Genomic DNA, 19,136 nt, shown 5'->3' on the forward strand with positions numbered 1-19,136 from the left:
ATACCAGGAATAAAATGTTTAGTCCTTTAAGTTTGATGAATACAGCAGTGAAGACAAGAGATCATGTTTCCAAAGAGAGCTAAACCACATGTAAAAAAAATAAGGAGAATATGCCAGACTGTCTTATGATCAGGTATTTATAGTAAAGCTATTAATGGAATGGTCCCTACGGGGGAGTGGAGATCCTAAATATAAATGAAAATTCTGATGTGCTAATCTTTGACAGTGAAAATTTCCGTGCTCTCCTAAAGGATATAACAGAAGGTAAAAAGTCCTTGGTATGTGATCAAACCTATTCTATGCTAAAACAGAAATGTTCTTTTAAAACCATTGAGATATTGCCTAATAAAATACATTGTTTTCTACTACCACTGTTACTGTTACATGTTGTATTATAAGAGTACATATAGTCCTATAATATGTTTGTTTTTAGTATTTACTGTATTTTCAGCATAAAGATGTTCTTTTGGGTGCGTGCTACAATGACTGAGAAAAAAATGACCTTATTTTCATAGTTAAAACGGCACTGACCTAAGTTTTATATGAAAGGTTGTTTTTCCTGAATAGGCTTTAAAAAATAGCTACTCATGGAAACTTCAAATTTATGTTGAATTTGTGGCAGTTCAGAAAACTATTTTAAATTTATGGGGAAAAATTTTAATGAATATTTTTTCTAAATTTTGCATTTTCTTAATCCTATCAGTTTTGTAGTTCTCTGAATTTTGTTTGTAATTTTAAGTATTTGATTATCTTGTTTTCACAACTGGAAAAATATTTTTAATTCATTCTGACTTGAAATCTGTCAGCGTTCCACATGGATAATTACACGAGTGATGAAGACACAGAGGAGGACTTGGATACCCAGCTCATCATCCAGCAGAGCATACAGGACCGTCACCAGCTGAGCACTCCACAGCAGGCGTCTGCAGATCAGAGGTAACGGGATCGCAGTGGCAATGTGGTGTGAGGATTCAACAGTTGAGACGTGTCATTAGCACAGTTCTGGTGTTGTGATAAAAACAGGAGAGAGGGTCAAAATCCAAGGAGCTGTCATTTAAATATCTATGAGACTTGATGTCTCACCAGCCAGACAGGGAAATTTGGAAATAATTCAGAATGTAATTAGGGAGTAAACGGTTGAAGGAGGTTAGCAGCAACTCTGGCTGAGAACTTGCAGGCTGGAAATGAGAAAAAACGCACAAGGATATGAAACACTAGAGAACCCTAATGCATCTTGTCTTTGGGGAGCCAAGGGAATGCATAAATCCAACCAATACACATAGAAAATTATCCTCAACCTCAGTGGGAAGATAGGGTAAGGTCCAGTCTTTATTCAAATCAAAAGGAGGAATTATGTAAACTTAAACCCAGAAAGAAACTAACCCTTTCTGAAGGGTGTATATTCAGAGTTCTGTAAATGACAACACTAGGAAAGGACCCCACAGGTCCCTCCGTGGTGTAAAAGGATTGCGCTAGAGGTGGACCATCCACAGCCAGGCACACCTGCTCAGATGCTCTCTGGCTGATCTGCAGCCTCACCCCCAAGTAGTTACTATTGTTTTTCAGGGGTGATAAACCCTGTTTGCTTGGGATGGTGACCTCTTTTTGCCTGCTGGACGTAAAACTGGATAAATGTGTTTTAACTCCAAGAGATTTTATAATTAAATGTAGAGATGTTGAAGTACGCTAAAACTGTTTTTTTTTTTAAGTAACAAACTCATGGACTGATCACTTTGTGCCACACTATTTTAAGCATTTCACAAATTTTGACTCATTTAAATTTGATTCTCATTACCTATGTGGTTAAGTCCTATTATCCCCACGTAGAGATGAGGAGACAGGTAAGTGTTACCCAGGGTCCCAGGGCTAGTGAGAGGCAGGCAGTCTGGCTTCAAAGTCTGAAGCTATTTAGACTTTCTTTACCACACTATTCCTACATGTTTGTGTTACATTTAGGAATAATCTTTAAAGTCATCTTTAAAGTTTTGTAAAGAAATTGGGTTTCTTAGATGATCTGTTCTATTAACCTTGTGATGAAAAATTTTTAAGTTCATTCAGTAATTAAGTCATGATTTTAGGTTGAAAGGCATAAGATTTTGATGATTGAAATGTTTCAGAAAAATTAAAATTAACTGTAGGTATAAATGTCAGTCGTTAGACTCGCAAGAGTTATATGGTACATAGGAAGGCTTGCTGACTTGGTCAGGCACTTGAAGGAATTAGGAAACGCTACTTAAGACAGATGGAATAATGAATGCCCCCCTCCCCCACCCCAGAAAGACAGACACGGGAGAGCAGTTTTCCTGGAGCGCGTTTCGGGTCACATTATACTGTGGAAGTATTTCCATGAAGCCTCAGTAACTGCCTCATATAAAAGTTCATCCTTGGCTAATGTCAATTGCCTTTACCCTTTGTGTTTTTATCAAATGCCTTCGTTTTTCCCTCAGTTTGGGGCTTACATATATATTTGTTTTCTATGCAGCTTCCATTCCTTTTTGAGCTCGGACTACAAGAAGATAATTGAAACAATAGAGGCAGTTAAGTACTCTTCCTATTCTATCCCCTCCAGCTCCTGGTACGGTGGGATGTTGACACGGCGGCACTACCCCGCTAAGTTCAGGACGCCCAGAAGCAGGTTCTCCCAAATGCTCAACACTGTGGGGCCCACCGCTAATTCTCCAGACCTGCGAGAAAGTACCACAGCACAACTTAGCAGAGCGCTGCTGGGCTCCTGGGCAGACTGAGCTATGTGACAACCCGAGGGGGCAGCCACAGGCCCCGGGGGATAGGGAGCGCAAGTGAAAGGTTTTACTGCTTCTCCTCCCATGCCATTCTAACGTGTCTCTCATAAAGCGTGGGGCTAGAACTCTGTCATCTCGTGCACTAAGCTCGATGGTGGACTTCAGAAGCATGGGCTGCCTTGTGTGTGTGTGTGTGTGTGTGTGTGTGCGCCAAATGTGAATCTGTTCCCATTCGACTTGTCAATAGGTAAGGGAGATGCACTGTCACACTTGACCAAGCACCATTCTGCTTTTGATGAAGCAGATGGGATAGGCTGGCTTCCTCTGCATAAGGCTGCAGTGCAGTTAAATAAGGACATTTTGGAAATAACCCTGAAAGGTAAATTCCCTTTACAACTCTTCCTGATGCTTCTGAGAAATTAATGTAAAACTTATTTCTTTATGTTAACCTGTGTGGGCTAATGGATTTATTTCAGCTTCAAAACCCAGCATGTGGGAGCAAACCACGCACAACGGTGAAACGCCACTTTTTTTGGCTGTCAGCACTTGCCTCTTGGAAAATGCCCATTTTCTTCTTCTCAGTGGCTGCAATCCGAATGCCAAGAATTCTGAAGGCAATTCGCCTCTTCTTACAGGTAAACTGATACCTTGTCTCTGGAAAACAGTCCGTGATTCTGAGTGTCCTCTATGCCCACACGTTTCAAAGGCAACTTTTTTTTTTTTTAGTTTTTATTTTAATTCCAGTTAATATACAGTGCTATATTAGTTTCAGGTGAACAACATGGTGATTCAACACTTCCGTACATCACGCGGTGCTCATCATGACAAGTGCACCCCTTCATCCCCATCCCCCATTTCATCCATCTCCCCTCCCCCCTCCCCTCTGGTAACCATCCGTGTGTTCTCTATTAAGCGTCTGTTTCTTCGTTTGCCTCTTTCTCTCTCCTTCCCCCCACTCCTTTGCTCATTTGTTTTGTTTCTGAAATTCCACGTATGAGTGAAGTCATATGGTACTTGTCTTCCCCTGATTTCTCTTAGCATAGTACTCTATAGCTCCGTCCATGTTGTGGCAAATGGCAAGGCAGCTTTTTGTGCATATTTGCAGGGCTGTCTTTCTGGTTCCAACTGACCAGACATGGGTACCTGACCGTCCTGAAGCTTTCTATAGACTGGCCCATGGGGTGGCCTGGTGCAAACTCTCTGCCAATGAGCTGATCATTTTGCACAGTGCCTTAGCCAGTGAATTCGGGTGTAAGAAATATAAGAGGTGAGCAGAGTAAGAAGAGACAGCCGATGGCTGATTGAATACGAATGGCTGATTTTGCTCTCTCCTGAGTCTTCACTATAATTATAGTTAAGAAATTGTTTTAAAGAGGTAAGATACAAAATAGTGAGAAGAATAGGAGAGGAGGCGACAGCAACATAGTTTTTTAAAGCCTGGAGAGCAGGTGGATGAGTAGTCAGTGACAAGAAAGCCAAATCTTAACTTGCTCATGGGGAAAGCAACACAATTATATCAAAAGGCCCAAAAGTTGTTGGTGATGGTTATCTCGTGGAGCCCAGATGAAGGACAAGCAGCTAATATAGGAGGATTGCTAGAACACTATTAAGGAACAAGTAGCCAGAGCTACAGATCTCTTCTCCCACCCCACCCGAATTCTGACTCTCTGGACTGGGGGGATGCTCGGCAATGGTGGGGGTACCAGACTGAAAACACGGGAGAAATTAAGCAAACAGGCTGAGACCTCCCAGCCCTCCTCTTCCACCAGGATTCCAGAAAGCCCACAGCCAGAACTCTACCTTCCAAGAGGAGGCTTCTCTGGGGAATTTGATATACCCCAAAAGAAAGAACAAGAGACTGAAATTGGGGGCTCCCCAACAAATGGCCCAGACACATCAATACACAGTGAGGAACACAGTCCAAGAGCTACTCCGAACGTTTAGGATCCCCATTCAGCTTTTCAGTCCCCAACTATTTCATCATGAGCAGACCGACAAGGACTCTCTGAGAAAAGTCTTCAACAGAGATAAGCAACTTGGACGTGACAGACTATTGAGGGAAAATAAAATGTAGGGGGAAATTATGATCAAGTTAGAGAAATTAGTGAAAAGTAATGAAATAACAGGACATTGCAAAAAAATTGAAGAAAACAACAAAAATATTCTTGAAAATCAAAAATGGTAGCTAAAGTATAAAACTCAAAACAAATGCTGGGAGATAAAGTTTAGGAAAACTTCCAGAAGAAGAAATGGGAAATAGGAAAGAAAAAGAAACTCTCTAAGAGGAGCAACATGTGAATCTCAGAAATGCTAGAAAGAGAACAGAGAAGATGGAGGTGATATATCATCAATGAATAAGTCAAGAAAATGATTTCCTAAAACAAAGGATATGAGTTTCCAGAATCAAAGTGCACACTAATGCCAGCTCAATGAGTTAAGAAAGACTCAACACGCTTGGCACTCTGTATTTCTAGTCCTAAAGCACTTTCCATGGCACATTATAAATGGTTACAAAGAGAATTCACACTGATTCAACATCTGGCACCTAGCAAGACTCCTCACACACAGTGGGTGCCAATAATTAACACATGGATAGGGAGATGGATACATATTTTTTGAAAGATTTATTTGAGAGACAGAGATAGCGCCTGCACATCAGCCAGAGGGGCAGAGGGAGAGAGAGGGAGAGAAGTTCAAGCAGACTCTGAGCTGAGCATGGGGCCAGACATGGGGCTTGATCCCAGGACCCTGAGATCATGACCCGAGCCGAAACCAAGAGTCAGTCGCTTAACTGACTGGGCCACCCAGGCACAGAATCTTGAAGGATTTAAAGATTATCATCCAAATGTGAATGATAACAGCATAAATGCAGAAAAGCCAGTTAGAAAATTTTAACAAAACATGAGGTTAAAAATAATTTCCTGGGGCGCCTGGGTGGCTCAGTCAGTTCAACGTCCGACTCTTGATTTCGGCTCAGGTCATGATCTCGGGGTCATGAGACTGAGCCCCAAGTTGGACTATGAGCTGAGCATGGAGCCTGCTTGCGATTCTCTCTCTCCCTCTCCCTCTGCCTCTCTGCTCGGGCACGCTCTCTCTCTCTCTCTCTAAAAAAATAAAAAATAATTTCCTAATTATTGCTGGTTTTGTTTTTCTTTGTTTAAAGCACTTAAAAGCACTTCTAGGACTATATTGGGTACTTAAGTTCCCATTTTCTTGAGGGAAGAACATAAAAATGATAAATGAAAATTTTATATGTTTATGTTTTTCAGCCACATGAGCAGGCAGGAGACAATAATTGTTCATGGCTTATAGAAAAGCCAATGGGCTATCGATGTAAAACACTATTAATATTATTGGATATAAGCCTCATTTTACAATCTGTTTCCTAAATACAAAATGCTGGCGCATGGGAGTAGGTAGGAAGAGCTCCTTAAGAAGCCCAAGGGGCACTGGCTAATAAGCTACTGTGGCCATAATTTCCCGGTGAACATGATGCCTGTTTCACCTCTAATTTCCCAGCTGTTCTGCGCAACTCCTATGAGATGGCCGCCTTGCTCATCAGCTCTGGGGCAGACGTGAATCTGCGGTGTACCAACGGAAGGACAGCTCTCCACGAAGCAGCCAGACTGGGCAGGCAGGACATAGTGAAGCTGATGTTGGTTTCTGGGGCACACCCTGACCCACAGAGCTCCTACGGATTCACTCCTCTGGCTCTTGCTGCCCAAAGTGGACACACTGAAATCATGGAAATGTTACTGCAGAAAGGCAAGATTTTCTATACTGTCAGCACACCCCCAAGGGGTAACATGATGCAAGCGTCCTCCTTTTCATGGAGAGCTTCAGAATAATAGAAGTTAACATTTTATTTAAGCCTAACGTAAATATTTGATGAAAGCATGTCTTAATATTGGCTAATAAAGGCCTAAAATAGAGATTGAATATTTCTCCTTCGATGTGAAGTAATTTCCGTAAGATTACTAGGATGCAGGTTACTCTTTTATATAATGTTCCCCAACCATGCGGAGGATGGCTGTTTTTTTGTTGTTGTTGTTTAGTTTAATTTTTTATGTGTTGTGCTTTTCTAGATTCACAGAACAGAAGACCCCACATCACCTCCCCCCCCATAGGTTGTCTCTGCTAAGCTAAGTCATGGGGCAGTCCAGTGTGTTATCAAATGTTTCCGTTGTTAGGAACTGCTTCCTGGTTGCTTCTCTCTGGGTCCCAGTTCTCCCTCCGGTAATAACCACAGCTGAGAGAAGGGGAAGGCAACTTAGATTTATTGAGTACTTTCTAAGTACCATCCATTAAGCTACCTATGCTGCTTCATGTGATCTTCTAAAACCCTATGAAGTAGGCACTGTCCTCATTTTACACCTAAGGAAAGAGAGCTAGGGATGATACCAGTTGGAGGACTTCCTTTAAACACACCCTCCCCTGCCGCCAATTCGACATCCTGACTTAACTGGCAGAGACCTTGACTCAGAGAACTTTGACATTTATTGTCTTTGAGGAGACCCTCCATTGATAAAGCAATGTACGATCTAGAGCTTTTTGTCAAAGAAGCAAATCTTTACCAAGATTTAATAAAGTCCCAATATTAGATTTACTTTCTTTATTCTCCTTCCTGTCCAGAAGCCTTATTTCTTTCTTTAACAGTATATGGTCCTGGTCTCCAATATTCTAGACTACAGGGTCTCCTGTTTTTAAGAACAACTTTCTGCTTTTTAAGACTTACCTGGAACTTTCCCATCATACAGGGGAGGCTGTTGTAGTTTTCAATCATTGGCCATAAGACGTTTTAAGTAAGATGTTTTAAATAAGCAATATCAGAGATGTCTAAAGTCATGTAAACACTGGATCCTTCATCTATACAAAAAAAAAGGCAATGAAAGAGGAGAGGCACCCGGTTTTAAATCCTTAACTCTTAAAAGAAACCAGCATCAGTTGACCTCAGTGAGGTATTTCCCTGAGGTAACTCCCTTATGAAGTAATTTGCACTAAGTGACACAGCTAGGAAATGGCAGAGCCAAGATTTGAACCCACGTCTGTCTCACTCCGAGTCACACTACTTCACCACCCTGCCTTCCTAGAGTGGCAACAGGGCCTCATAGAAACAGGCCCTGGGTCTGGCCCACCTGCATGTGAATCCTGACTATCTTGCTTACCAGCTGTGCATCTCTGGGGAAGTCACCTAACCTCCATGAACCTCGGTTTTTTCATCTTTAGAATGGAGATACTGGCATCTACTTGTTAGGGTTGATGGGAAGTTTGGAAATTATGCACATAGAGGAACCTGTACATAATGACCACTCTTTCCATGGAGGTTTATTAGACCTTTCTTCATGCATTCTAGGAATGGGGTTCTTGGGCAGCCAATATATTCTGATGACTGTGGAGTTTCCACTAATTTAAAGCCACTACCTCTGTTTTATATGTGCTGTGAATGTGCCCAGGATGCTCCCCTTGCCCTTTGTCCTTTCAAAGGCTACTCTTTCTTCAAAACCCATTTTACTGAGAGGCCTTCTGCAACTGACCCAAAACACCTTTCTCCTTCCTTCACCATCCAGTTCCCCTCAAAATCTGGAACTGAGGACATTTTGCCTATACTTGTACTCTTACCATCCACACCATCACATGGCACTCAGCGTCCTATGGGCGCTACAATGTATCCTGTTAACTCTAAGTCCCCAGCTTCAACTACAACCAACTACAGCGTGTCTTGCTATGAACAGCCCGCTAAGAACATGTTAAAACAGGAGAAATGCCATTCTCCACCATGACATCAACAGATGGCCGGGTGCTCCTGTCCAACAGGATTGTTGGTACCATCCTATATATAAGTATGGTGTAAGTGGGCTTTTATAGGTGGGTCTGGAAATAAAATCACCTTTTATAAAATTATTTCTCCTGGAATCTTCAAGTTCCAAACGAATAACTTATAAAATCCCTCTGAAAGCCAACTTACTCATAAGTTAGAGACTGCACCATTTCTTCCTTTCCCAACTACATTATAAACTGGCTGAGAGCAGGAGGTACATTTTTTATTTCTTCGATTTGCAGTGCTTTGCTAAAGTGGCTTCTTAATAATTGCTTCTGGGTAGTGCTGATATATTAAGAATGCATAAGCAATACAGTGGAAAAGACTTTTTTTGCATAACAAGACTTTTTCTCCTTTTAGGAGCTAATGCTCTTGGTCAGGCCTCAGACTCTTCTTCCATCTTACTTGAGGCCGCTAGTGGAGGAAATCCAGACTCTGTGGCTCTTCTACTAGAGCATGGAGCTGATGCCAACATCCCCAAGAATTCGGGCCACCTGCCCATTCATGTGGCAGCTGACAGAGGCCACTTGTTGTAAGTTCACTGACATTAGTGCTGATAGAAATAGTAAGAGCTATGGGGGGTTTTCGGGGCAGCTTCTGGGAACTCTGTATTACTTCATCTCTGATCCTAGAATTCCAACATACCTTCTGAAGATAGGAAATTCTCCACCAGCTAGAAAGTGGTGAAGGCAGGCATCCTCTATAGCCACGAACAAGACATAAAACTACTTTATTACCAGGTCCTTGGGCAATATGGGGAACCCCAGGTCTCACTGATTAGGCTAATTCCGAGTTTTGTATCTAGACACTAGTTTCATTTAACTTTACTAAGTATCTGAGCTTTTGGATACAGGGATTATGTACTTTTTGGTTGGGGGGTCCTAATGCCACCTGATACGAATACCATCTGGTACTAGTATAAAACCATTGTAAACAGGTTAATGCTGTGTCTTAACAAAAACAATGTTTTAAATGCACTTTGAAATTCTTTCTCAGAGCCCTAAAGATTTTGGTTCCAGTGACAGATCTTGCTGCCATTAAGCGGAGTGGCATCAGTCCCGTCCACTGTGCAGCAGCAGGGGCACACCCCGAATGCCTGGGACTCCTCATCCAGGCGGGATTTGATGTAAATTTCATGCTAGATCAGAGAATTCGCAAACACTATGATGACCACAGGAAGTCAGCTTTGTATTTTGCTGTATCAAATGGTGACCTCTCTTCAGTTAAGCTGCTTCTGAGTGCCGGAGCTCTGCCTAACCAAGACCCAGTTAACTGCCTCCAGATAGCTCTACGGATGGGCAACTATGAGCTGATAAGTCTGCTGCTACGGCATGGGGCCAACGTCAATTATTTCTGCAGAGTCAACCCTTTACATTTCCCATCAGCACTGCAATACACACTGAAAGATGAAGTCATGCTCAGGATGCTGTTGAATTACGGGTATGACGTAGAGCGATGCTTTGATTGTCCTCATGGAGACAAAGTTCATCCTTGCTATACTTTTGAAGGCTGGACATCTACAGTCATCAAAGATACTATGGTAAGTGCACAGTACTGTACCAACTCATATAGTCGTTACTGGTGGCCCTGAACTACAACAATAGATAAGGCTCCGTCCATTCTTTCCAGAAGCTCATAGTTGAAAAGGTTTTAATATGTAAAATAGACATGATAAAGAGATGTAAAAGGTACAGAAACCGTTCAGAGGGAAAGTGATTTAACTTTACCTGGGGAATTTCACAAATGAAGTAGCATCTGAGTAAGGTTTTAAAAATGAATGTGGTCTTATAAACTAATTACGCTTTTTCTTTGAAGGGGTGAGTAACCTAGCTAAAACATTTCTGCGGTACTGATATACCCATACCCCTTGGTTCTTGGCTATCTCTTTTAGCTCTAAAATTTGATTAAATAGGTCTCTTTGGTCACCTTTTTTTTTTTTTAAGATTTATTTATTTGAGAGAGAGAGAGCTCGAGAAGGGGGAAGGGCAGAGGGAGAAGCAGACTCCCCACTGAGCAGGGAGTCCGACACAGGGCTCAATCCCAGGACCCTGAGATCATGACCTGAGCCGAAGGCAGACGCTCAACTGACTGAGCCACCTAGGCACCCCCTCTTTGGTCACCTTTTTGATGAAAAAGGAATCACAATAAATAGTTGACCACCTCTACTTATTTTTTTAATTTAAATTCAATTAATTAACATATAATGAATTATTAGTTTCAGAGGTAGAGGTCAGTGATTCATCAGTCTTATATAATACCCAGTGCTCATTACATCAGGTGCCCTCCTTAATGTCCATCACCCAGTTACCCCATCCCCCCACCCCCTAGCAACCCTGTTTGTTTCCTATGATTAAGAGTCTCTTATGGTTTGTCTCCCTCTCTGATTTTGTCTTGTTTTATTTTTTTCTCTCTTCCCCTATGATCCTCTGTTTTGTTTCTTAAATTCCACATATGAGATTATACGATAGTTGTCTTTCTCTGATTGACTTATTTCACTTAGCATAATACCCTCTAGTTCCATCCACATTGTTTACAAATGGCAAGATTTCAAATTTTTGATGGCTGAGTAGTATCCCATTGTGTGTGTGTGTGTGTGTATATATATAAATATATATATATATCTCACATATTCTTTATCCATTCATATGTCAATGGACATCTGGACTCTTTCCATAGTTTGGCTATTGTGGACATTGCTGCTATAAACATCAGGGTGATGTACCCCTTCGGATCCCTACATTTGTATTTTTGGGGTAAAGACCCAGTAGTGCAATTGCTGGATCATATGGTAGCTCTATTTTCAACTTTTTGAAGAACCTCCTTACTGTTTTCCAGAGTGGCTGCACCAGCTTGCATTCCCACCAACAGGGTAGGAGGGTTCCCCTTTCTCCGCATCCCCGCAAACATCTGTCGTTTCCTGACTTGTTAATTTTAGCCATTCTGACTGGTGTGAGGTGGTATCTCATTGAGGTTTTGATTTGGATTTCCCTGATGCCGAGCGATGTTGAAACTTTTTCATGTGTCTGTAGGCCATTTGGATGTCTTCTTTGCAGAAATGTCTGTTCATGTCTTCTGCCCATTTCTTGACTGGATAATTTGTTCTTTGGGTGTTGAGTTTGATAAGTTCTTTATAGATTTTGGATACTAGCCCTTTATCTGATATGTCATTTGAAAATATCTTCTCCCATTCTGTCAGTTGTCTTTTGGTTTTCTCAACTGTTTCCTTTGCTGTGCCAAAGATTTTTATCTTGATGAGGTCCCAATAGTTCATTTTTGCCTTTGTTTCCCTTGCCTTTGGTGATGTTTCTAGGAAGAAGTTGCTGTGGCCAAGGTCACAGAAGTTGCTGCCTGTGTTCTCCTCTAGGATTTTGATGGATTCCTGTCTCACATTTAGGTCTTTCATCCATTTTAAGTTTATTTTTGTGTATGGTGTAAAAAAATGGTCCAGTTTCATTCTTCTGGATGTGGCTGTCCAATTTTCCCAGCCCCATTTGTTGAAGAGACTGTCTTTTTTCCATTGGATATTCTTTCCTGCTTTGTCAAAGATTAGCTGACCAGATTGTTGAGGGTCCATTTCCGGGCTCTCTGTTCTGTTCATTGATCTATGTGTCTGTTTTTGTGTCAGGACCATGCTGTCTTGATGATTATAGCTTTGTAATAGAGCTTGAAGTCTGGAATTGTGATGCCACAAGCTTTGGTTTTCTTTTTCAACATTTCTTTGGCTATTTGGAGTCTTTTCTGGTTCCATACAAATTTTAGGATTATTTGTTCAGCTCTGTGAAAAAAGTTGATGGTATTTTGATAGAGATTGCACTGAATGTATAGATTGTTCTAGGTACCATAGACATTTTTTAAAATTTTTTGTTGTTATGTTAATCACCATACATTACATCATTAGTTTTTGATGTAGTGTTCCATGGTTCATTGTTTGTTAGGTAGCATAGACATTTTAACAATATTTGTTCTTCTAATCCATGAGCATGGAACATTTTTCGATTTCTTTCATGAGTATTCTATAGTTTTCTGAGTACAGATCCTTTGACTCTTTGGTTAGATTTATTCCCAGGTATCTTATGGTTTTGGTGTAATTATAAATGGGATTGACGCCTTAATTTCTCTTTCTTCTGTCTCACTGTTAGTATATAGAATACAAATGATTTCTGTGCATTGATTTTATATCCTGCCACTTTGCTGAATTCCTGTATGAGTTCTAGCAATTTTAGGGTGGAGTCTTTTGGGTTTTCCACATAGAGTATCATATCATCTGCAAAGAGTGAGAGTTTGACTTCTTCTTTGCCGATTTGGATGCCTTTTATTTCTTTTTGTTGTCTGATTGCTGTGGCTAGGACTTCTAATACTATGTTGAATAGCAGTGGTGATAGTGGACATCCCTGCCGTGTTCCTGACCTTAGGGGGAAAGCTCTCAGTTTTTCTCCATTGAGAATGATATTCTCTGTGGGCTTTTTGTAGATGGCTTTTATGATACAGAGGTATGTTCCCTCTATCCCTACACTGTGAAGAGTTTTGTTTTTTTTTTTTTATTTGTCAGAGAGAGAGCACGCATGCATGTGCGCACACACACAAGCAAGGGGAGTGGCAGGCAGAGGTAGAAGCAGGCTCCCCGCTGCATGAAGACTCTGGAATCATGACCTGAGCCAAAGGCAGACGCTTAACCGAGCCACCCAGGCGTCCCTGTATTTGAGTTCTTTCCAAATTTCCTCTTGTGATTGAGTTCCAGTTCCAAAGCGTTGTGGTCCGAAAATATGCAGGGAATGATCCCAATCTTTTGGTACTGGTTGAGACTCGATTTGTGACCCAGTATGTGATCTGTTCTGGAGAATGTTCCATGTGCACTCAAGAAGAATGTGTATTCTGTTGCTTTAGGATGGAATGCTCTGAATGTATCTGTGAAGTCCGTCTGGTCCGGTGTGTCATTCAGAGTTCTTGTTTCCTTGTTCATCTTCTGCTTAGATGATCTGTCCATTGCAGTGAGGGGGGTGTTAAAGTCCCCCGACGTTATATTATTATCAATGTGTTTCTTTAATTTTGTTATTAATTGGTTTATATAATGTCTGCTCCCATGTTAGGGGTATAAATATTTACAATTGTTAGATCTTGTTCGATAGACCCTTTAATTATGATATAGTGTCCTTCCTCATCTCTTATTATAGTCTTTGGTTTAAAATCTAATTTGTCTGATATAAGGATGGCTACCCCAGCTTTCTTTTGAAGTCCATTAGCATGATCAGTGGTTTTCCACCCCCTCACTTTCAATCTGGAGGTGTCTTTGGGTCTAAAATGAGTCTCTTGCAGACAGCATATTGATGGGTCTTGCTTTTTTATCCAATCTGATACCCTGTGTCTTTTTATTGGGGCATTTAGCCCATCTACATTCACAGTAACTATTGAAAGATATGAATTTAGTGCTATTGTATTACCCATAAAGTCTCTGTTTCTGTATATTGTCTCTGTTCCTTTCTGGTCTGTGTTACTTTTGGGCTCTCTTTTCACTTAAAGGATCCCCTTCAATATTCCTTGCAGGGCTGGTTTAATGATCACAAATTCTTTTAGTTTCTGTTTGTCCTGGAAGCTTTTTCTCTCTCCTTCTATTTTGAATGGCATCTAGCTCAATTAAGTAATTTTGGCTGCATATTTTTCTCATTTAGCACCCTGAATATATAATGCCAGTCCTTTCTGGCCTGCCAGGTTTGTGGATAGGTCCACTGCCAGTCTAATGTTTGTACCCTTGTAGGTTACAGGCCTCTTGTCCAGAGCTGCTTTCGGGATTTTCTCTTTGTCTCTGAGATTTGCAAGTTTCACTATTATATGTCAGGGTGTTGACCTATTTTTTTTTTTAAAGATTTTTATTTATTTGAGAGAGAGAATGAGATAGAGAGAGCATGAGATGGGGGAGGGTCAGAGGGAGAAGCAGACTCCCTGCCGAGCAGGGAGCCCGATGCGGGACTCGATCCTGGGACTCCAGGATCATGACCTGAGCCAAAGGCAGTCACTTAACCAACTGAGCCACCCAGGTGCCCCTGTGTTGACCTATTTTTATTGATTTTGAGGGGGGTTCTCTGTGCCTCCTGGACTTGAATGCCTGTTTCCTTCCCCAGATTAGGAAAGTTCTCTGCTATAATTTGTTCCAATATACCTTCTGCACCTCTTTCTCTCTTTCCTCTTCTTCTGGGATCCCAATTATTGTAATATTGTTTCACTTTATGGTATCACTTATCTCTAGAATTCCCCCTTCATGATCCAGTAGTTGTTTATCTTTTTCTCCGCTTCTTTATTCTCCATCATTTTGTATTCTATATCACTAATTCTCTCTTCTGCCTCATTTATCCTAGCAGTTAGAGCCTCCATTTTTTTATTGCATCTCATTAATAGCCTTTTTGATGATGACTTGATTAGATTTTAGTTCTCTTATTTCTCCAGAAACGGATTCTGTAGTATCTCCTATGCTTTTTTTTTCAAGCCCAGCTAGAATTCTTTATACTATTCTCAACTCTAGTTTCAATAGAGTTCTTACTTCTGTCCATGCTGATTAGGACCCTGGCAGTTGGTCCTGCCTCTTGTTCTTTTCTTTGAGGTGAGTTTTTCTGTCTTGTCATTCTTGCAGAAAGTGGTCACTTTTCTATTTGTAGAGTTGCAGTTATTCTTTTCTTAGGTCTCTGGTTGAGTTCACAGGTGTTCAGAATGATTTGATAGCTATCTAGCTGAATTCCTGGGACCAGATGAAACTAAGGTCTCCTACTCCTCCACCATCTTAGACTCGACCACCTCCTTCTTCTTGAGACATTTTCCTCCTAGCTTTCATCACACCAGTCTCCTATTTCCCCCCTAACTGGTCACTTCTATTTCCCCCAACTAGAGCGCACTCCCGACTTTTCAAAAAGCTGCCACTTTTCAGGTTTCAAGTGTTACCTCCTCAAAGAGGCCCTTCCTTTCCCGTCTACCTTATCTAAGGTAGTTGTCATCCGTAATCTTATTATGCTGCTCATTTCTTTTATAGCACTTACCACTTTCTGAAATTATCTTAACATTTTCTGATTGTGTCTCCTCCACAAATACATCAGTGTAAACTCCTGCTCACCACTTTCCTCAGCTTAGAGATCTGTGCTTAGCACAGTAGTAGTACTACTAGCTACTACTAGGTAGTAGATGCACTAGAAATACCTGAGTTAATATTAAAATCAAAACAAAAATAAAACAGTGAAATGGAGAAAGCACTTTGAATCAATTCTAAAAAGTGAAAGGCAACATATGGTTTTAATATTGTAAATTATTTTTAGGTTATAATTAATGTAGGAGATGGCATTTAGGTACATATCATCTTGAATTATTTCCTGACTTTTTATTTAGTACTATTTGACTTCTTACATGGGCACCTTGCTAGGAGTGTGTAAATTACCTACAGACAGAAACTATCTTATCCTTCAGGCATGAATGATAGAAAACCCAAAATGAGAGTGGCTTTAGTAAGATGGCTCATTCCCCACTCATATAAGTAAAGGCCAGAGATAAACAGCCTTCTAACTGGACAGCTCCACGATCACAAGAGAAACTTGCAGCCACACTCCAGCCAGCCAGGAGGCAGGCAGAAAGCAGCAGCTCACACCTGGCTCTTCTTTAAGTGCATTCTGGGGGTTGCTCACACTTCCACTCTCATCTCACTGGCTAGAACTTAGTTAGGTGGCCCACGTCTAGGTGCAAGGAAGCTGGAAAGGTGATCTTTATTCCAGATAGCCATGTGGCCAACCAAAGGGGACGACAGGTATTAGGTAACTATCTCTTTCACACCCTGGTTACATCTTACATAGTTCTGAAGATACAGTAGTAAATATTTTTCCAAATGTTAGAGCTAAGAAATAATTTTCTTGGGGCACCTGGGTGGCTCAGTCAGTTAAGCAGCCGACTCTTGATTTTGGCTCAGGTCATGATCTCAGGGTCCTGGGATCGAGCCCCACATCAGGCTCTGTGCTCAGTGGGGATTCTGCTTAAGGATTCTCTCTCCCTCTGCCCCCCCCCAAATAAATGAATCTTAAAAAAAAATAATTCCCTGTTCAATGCCTTAGTTTATAAATGAGGGACTTGAGACCTTGGTTCCTGACTGTGAGTTGAGTGCTCGAAACCCCACAGATTCTTAAGTTTCTCATTTACTTTCATAGTTCCAATTTTCTTCCTCAGTTCTGTGAAGTAATAACATTGTCGTGGCTGCAACATCTCTCTGGGGAGGTTGTTCGAGTGATGCTTGATTACGTCGATCAAGTTCGAATCTGTTCAAAGTTGAAAGCTGTGCTCCAAAAACAGGGGCTCTGGTCAGAAATCCATTTGATCTTGAGTGAGTATCCTTTCTTGTAGAAGATTCTTACCAAAAATACTACTAGGTATTTACATTCTTATTTGCTTTGTAAAACATTCTTTTCTGGTTAAAAGCTTTCCTTAAACCAAGGAAAATACTATTCCTATCTAGAAACAGTTACTGTTTATCACTTAATTTGTACTTATCACCATTTCCCAGTAGATAAACTCTGTTAGGTAATCACATATTATATGGCAGGTAATACCTTTCTCCTAATCGTATGGAACACTGCAGATACAGGAATTAGAAGCTATGAAATGGCAATGAAAACAGGGACGAGAAAAAGTAAAATCAAAGCCTGCAGAGAATATCAAAGGGCCCTTCAAAACACATTCTTTCGCAGTAGTAGCACATCAGTCAAGAAGAATTGCTTTTATCTAGTTTCTCCACAGGGTGGTGATCTTTAGTTCTAAGCCTGACCCTGAGGTACAGGGCAAGGCGAGGGGATGGTTAATTCACGTAGATTTAAGGACTTCAGACCCACAACTGATGCCAGTCTTTGGACTCCTAGCTTGGCCTGGTTCTGAAATCACGTCGACACGAAGGACTGCAAGAAGGGAAGGCTGTTTCCCTGTTACCTTTTCCATTTAGACACCGCAGATGCAAATTTGGGTGGCTTAAGTTTAACACACATTTGCTGACTAAACCCTAACATCACTAACAAATGAAGCAACTCTTTTTCCTTCAGATAATGTGTGTTTCTCTCGTTTTAGCAAACCCTCGGCCCCTCAGACATCTGTGCCGCCTGAAGATCCGGCAGCGGATGGGGCGCTTACGTCTGCGCTGCCCGGTCTTCATGTCCTTCCTTCCATTACCAAACCGCCTCAAAGCCTATGTCCTTTACAAAGAATATGACCTTTATGGACAAGGAATTTTCACAGGAACCTGGTAGTCAAACCGTTCTGAATGAAAAGGTATAATTCTGTAAGCTGTATTTCTTAAAGTTTGACTTGTTACATAGGATTCATTATTTCTCACTTTTCCTACCAACTAAAATCTCAATGCAGTCTACATTCTTTCTTAATACTGATATTACTATTCTATTCTTTCTTAATATGCTTAATATTGCTTCTCAGGGTGCCTAGGTGGCTCAGTGAAGTGTCTGACTCTTGATCCCAGCTCAGGTCTTGATCTCAGGATCATGAATTCAAGTCCCAACATCTTGATATTGCTTTTCAAAAGCATTCTGAAAGGCAGTTTTAAAAAAAAAATAACACTCCCCCAAATAAATTAAAAAACTAAACCCAAGCCTTAAAATTTCAATTAGCAGAAATACATCAGTGCTCACTCTGTATTGATTTTACATTATATGTATAAACTACACTTCTACATGTCAAACAAGAGATGCCACCTCTAATAATTGAAGATAACTAATTCTTTTTATAGAGAAGTACATACGTAAAATGTCTTAGTAATTACATTGAATAAAATACTGACCCCAGTACTTGACCTGCAAGTTAGCTGTTCCTGTGCAAAAGCCCCAAGGCCAGCTAAGTGTCTGTTTACTTGTAGAACCCTGCACTGAAGTGGGGTGTTTTGGTTAACGGAAACAGAACTTTCAATTGCAATGTCATCATTAATGAGAAAACCTTGGCTAAGGGTTACCATTTATTGGCTGTTATCACTGGAATAGAAATTAAAAGTGTTTTCAAGTGGCTTATGATTCTATACTGAACCTAGTGCAGTCCTAAACACCCAAGAGGGGCTCACTGATCGAAGCAGTCATATTTATTTATTTTAATGCCTTATAGTTAACATACAGTGTTATATTAGTTTCAGGTGTACAATATAGTGATTCAACAATTCTATACATCACTCAGTGCTCATCATAAGTGCACTCCTTAATCCCCATCACCTATTTAACCCATCCCCCCACCCACCTCCCCTCTGGTAACCAGCAGTTTGTTCTCTATAGTCAAGAGTCTTATTTCTTGGTTTGTCTTTTTTTCCTTTGCTCATTTGTTAAGTTCCACATACGGGTAAAATCACATGGTATTTTTCTTTCTCTGACTGACTTATTCCACTTCGCATTATACTCTCTAGATCCATCCATGTTGTTGCAAATGACAAGATTTTTCTTTTTTATGGCTGAATATTCCTTCGTGTATGTATACCACTTCTTTATCCATTCATCTATTGATGGACACTTGAGCTGCTCCCATAATTTGGCTACTATAAATATTGCTGCAATAAACAGGGGAGCATATAGCAC

At 40.8% G+C, this 19,136-nt stretch overlaps 1 protein-coding gene across 1 annotated transcript; it reads left to right on the plus strand.

Annotated features, from left to right (window-relative positions):
• Positions 1-803: 803 nt before the first annotated feature.
• On the plus strand, positions 804-17,816 carry ASB14 (ankyrin repeat and SOCS box containing 14). The gene is made up of 9 exons (XM_078076860.1): positions 804-936; positions 2,483-2,537; positions 2,994-3,120; positions 3,218-3,376; positions 6,261-6,506; positions 8,920-9,091; positions 9,556-10,099; positions 16,750-16,903; positions 17,638-17,816. The coding sequence occupies exons 1-9, from the start codon at positions 815-817 to the stop codon at positions 17,814-17,816; spliced, it is 1,758 nt and encodes a 585-aa protein (XP_077932986.1). The 5' UTR covers positions 804-814.
• Positions 17,817-19,136: the final 1,320 nt, after the last annotated feature.

Source organism: Halichoerus grypus, chromosome 1 (assembly GCF_964656455.1).
Source record: "Halichoerus grypus chromosome 1, mHalGry1.hap1.1, whole genome shotgun sequence".
Lineage (NCBI taxonomy): Eukaryota > Metazoa > Chordata > Mammalia > Carnivora > Phocidae > Halichoerus > Halichoerus grypus.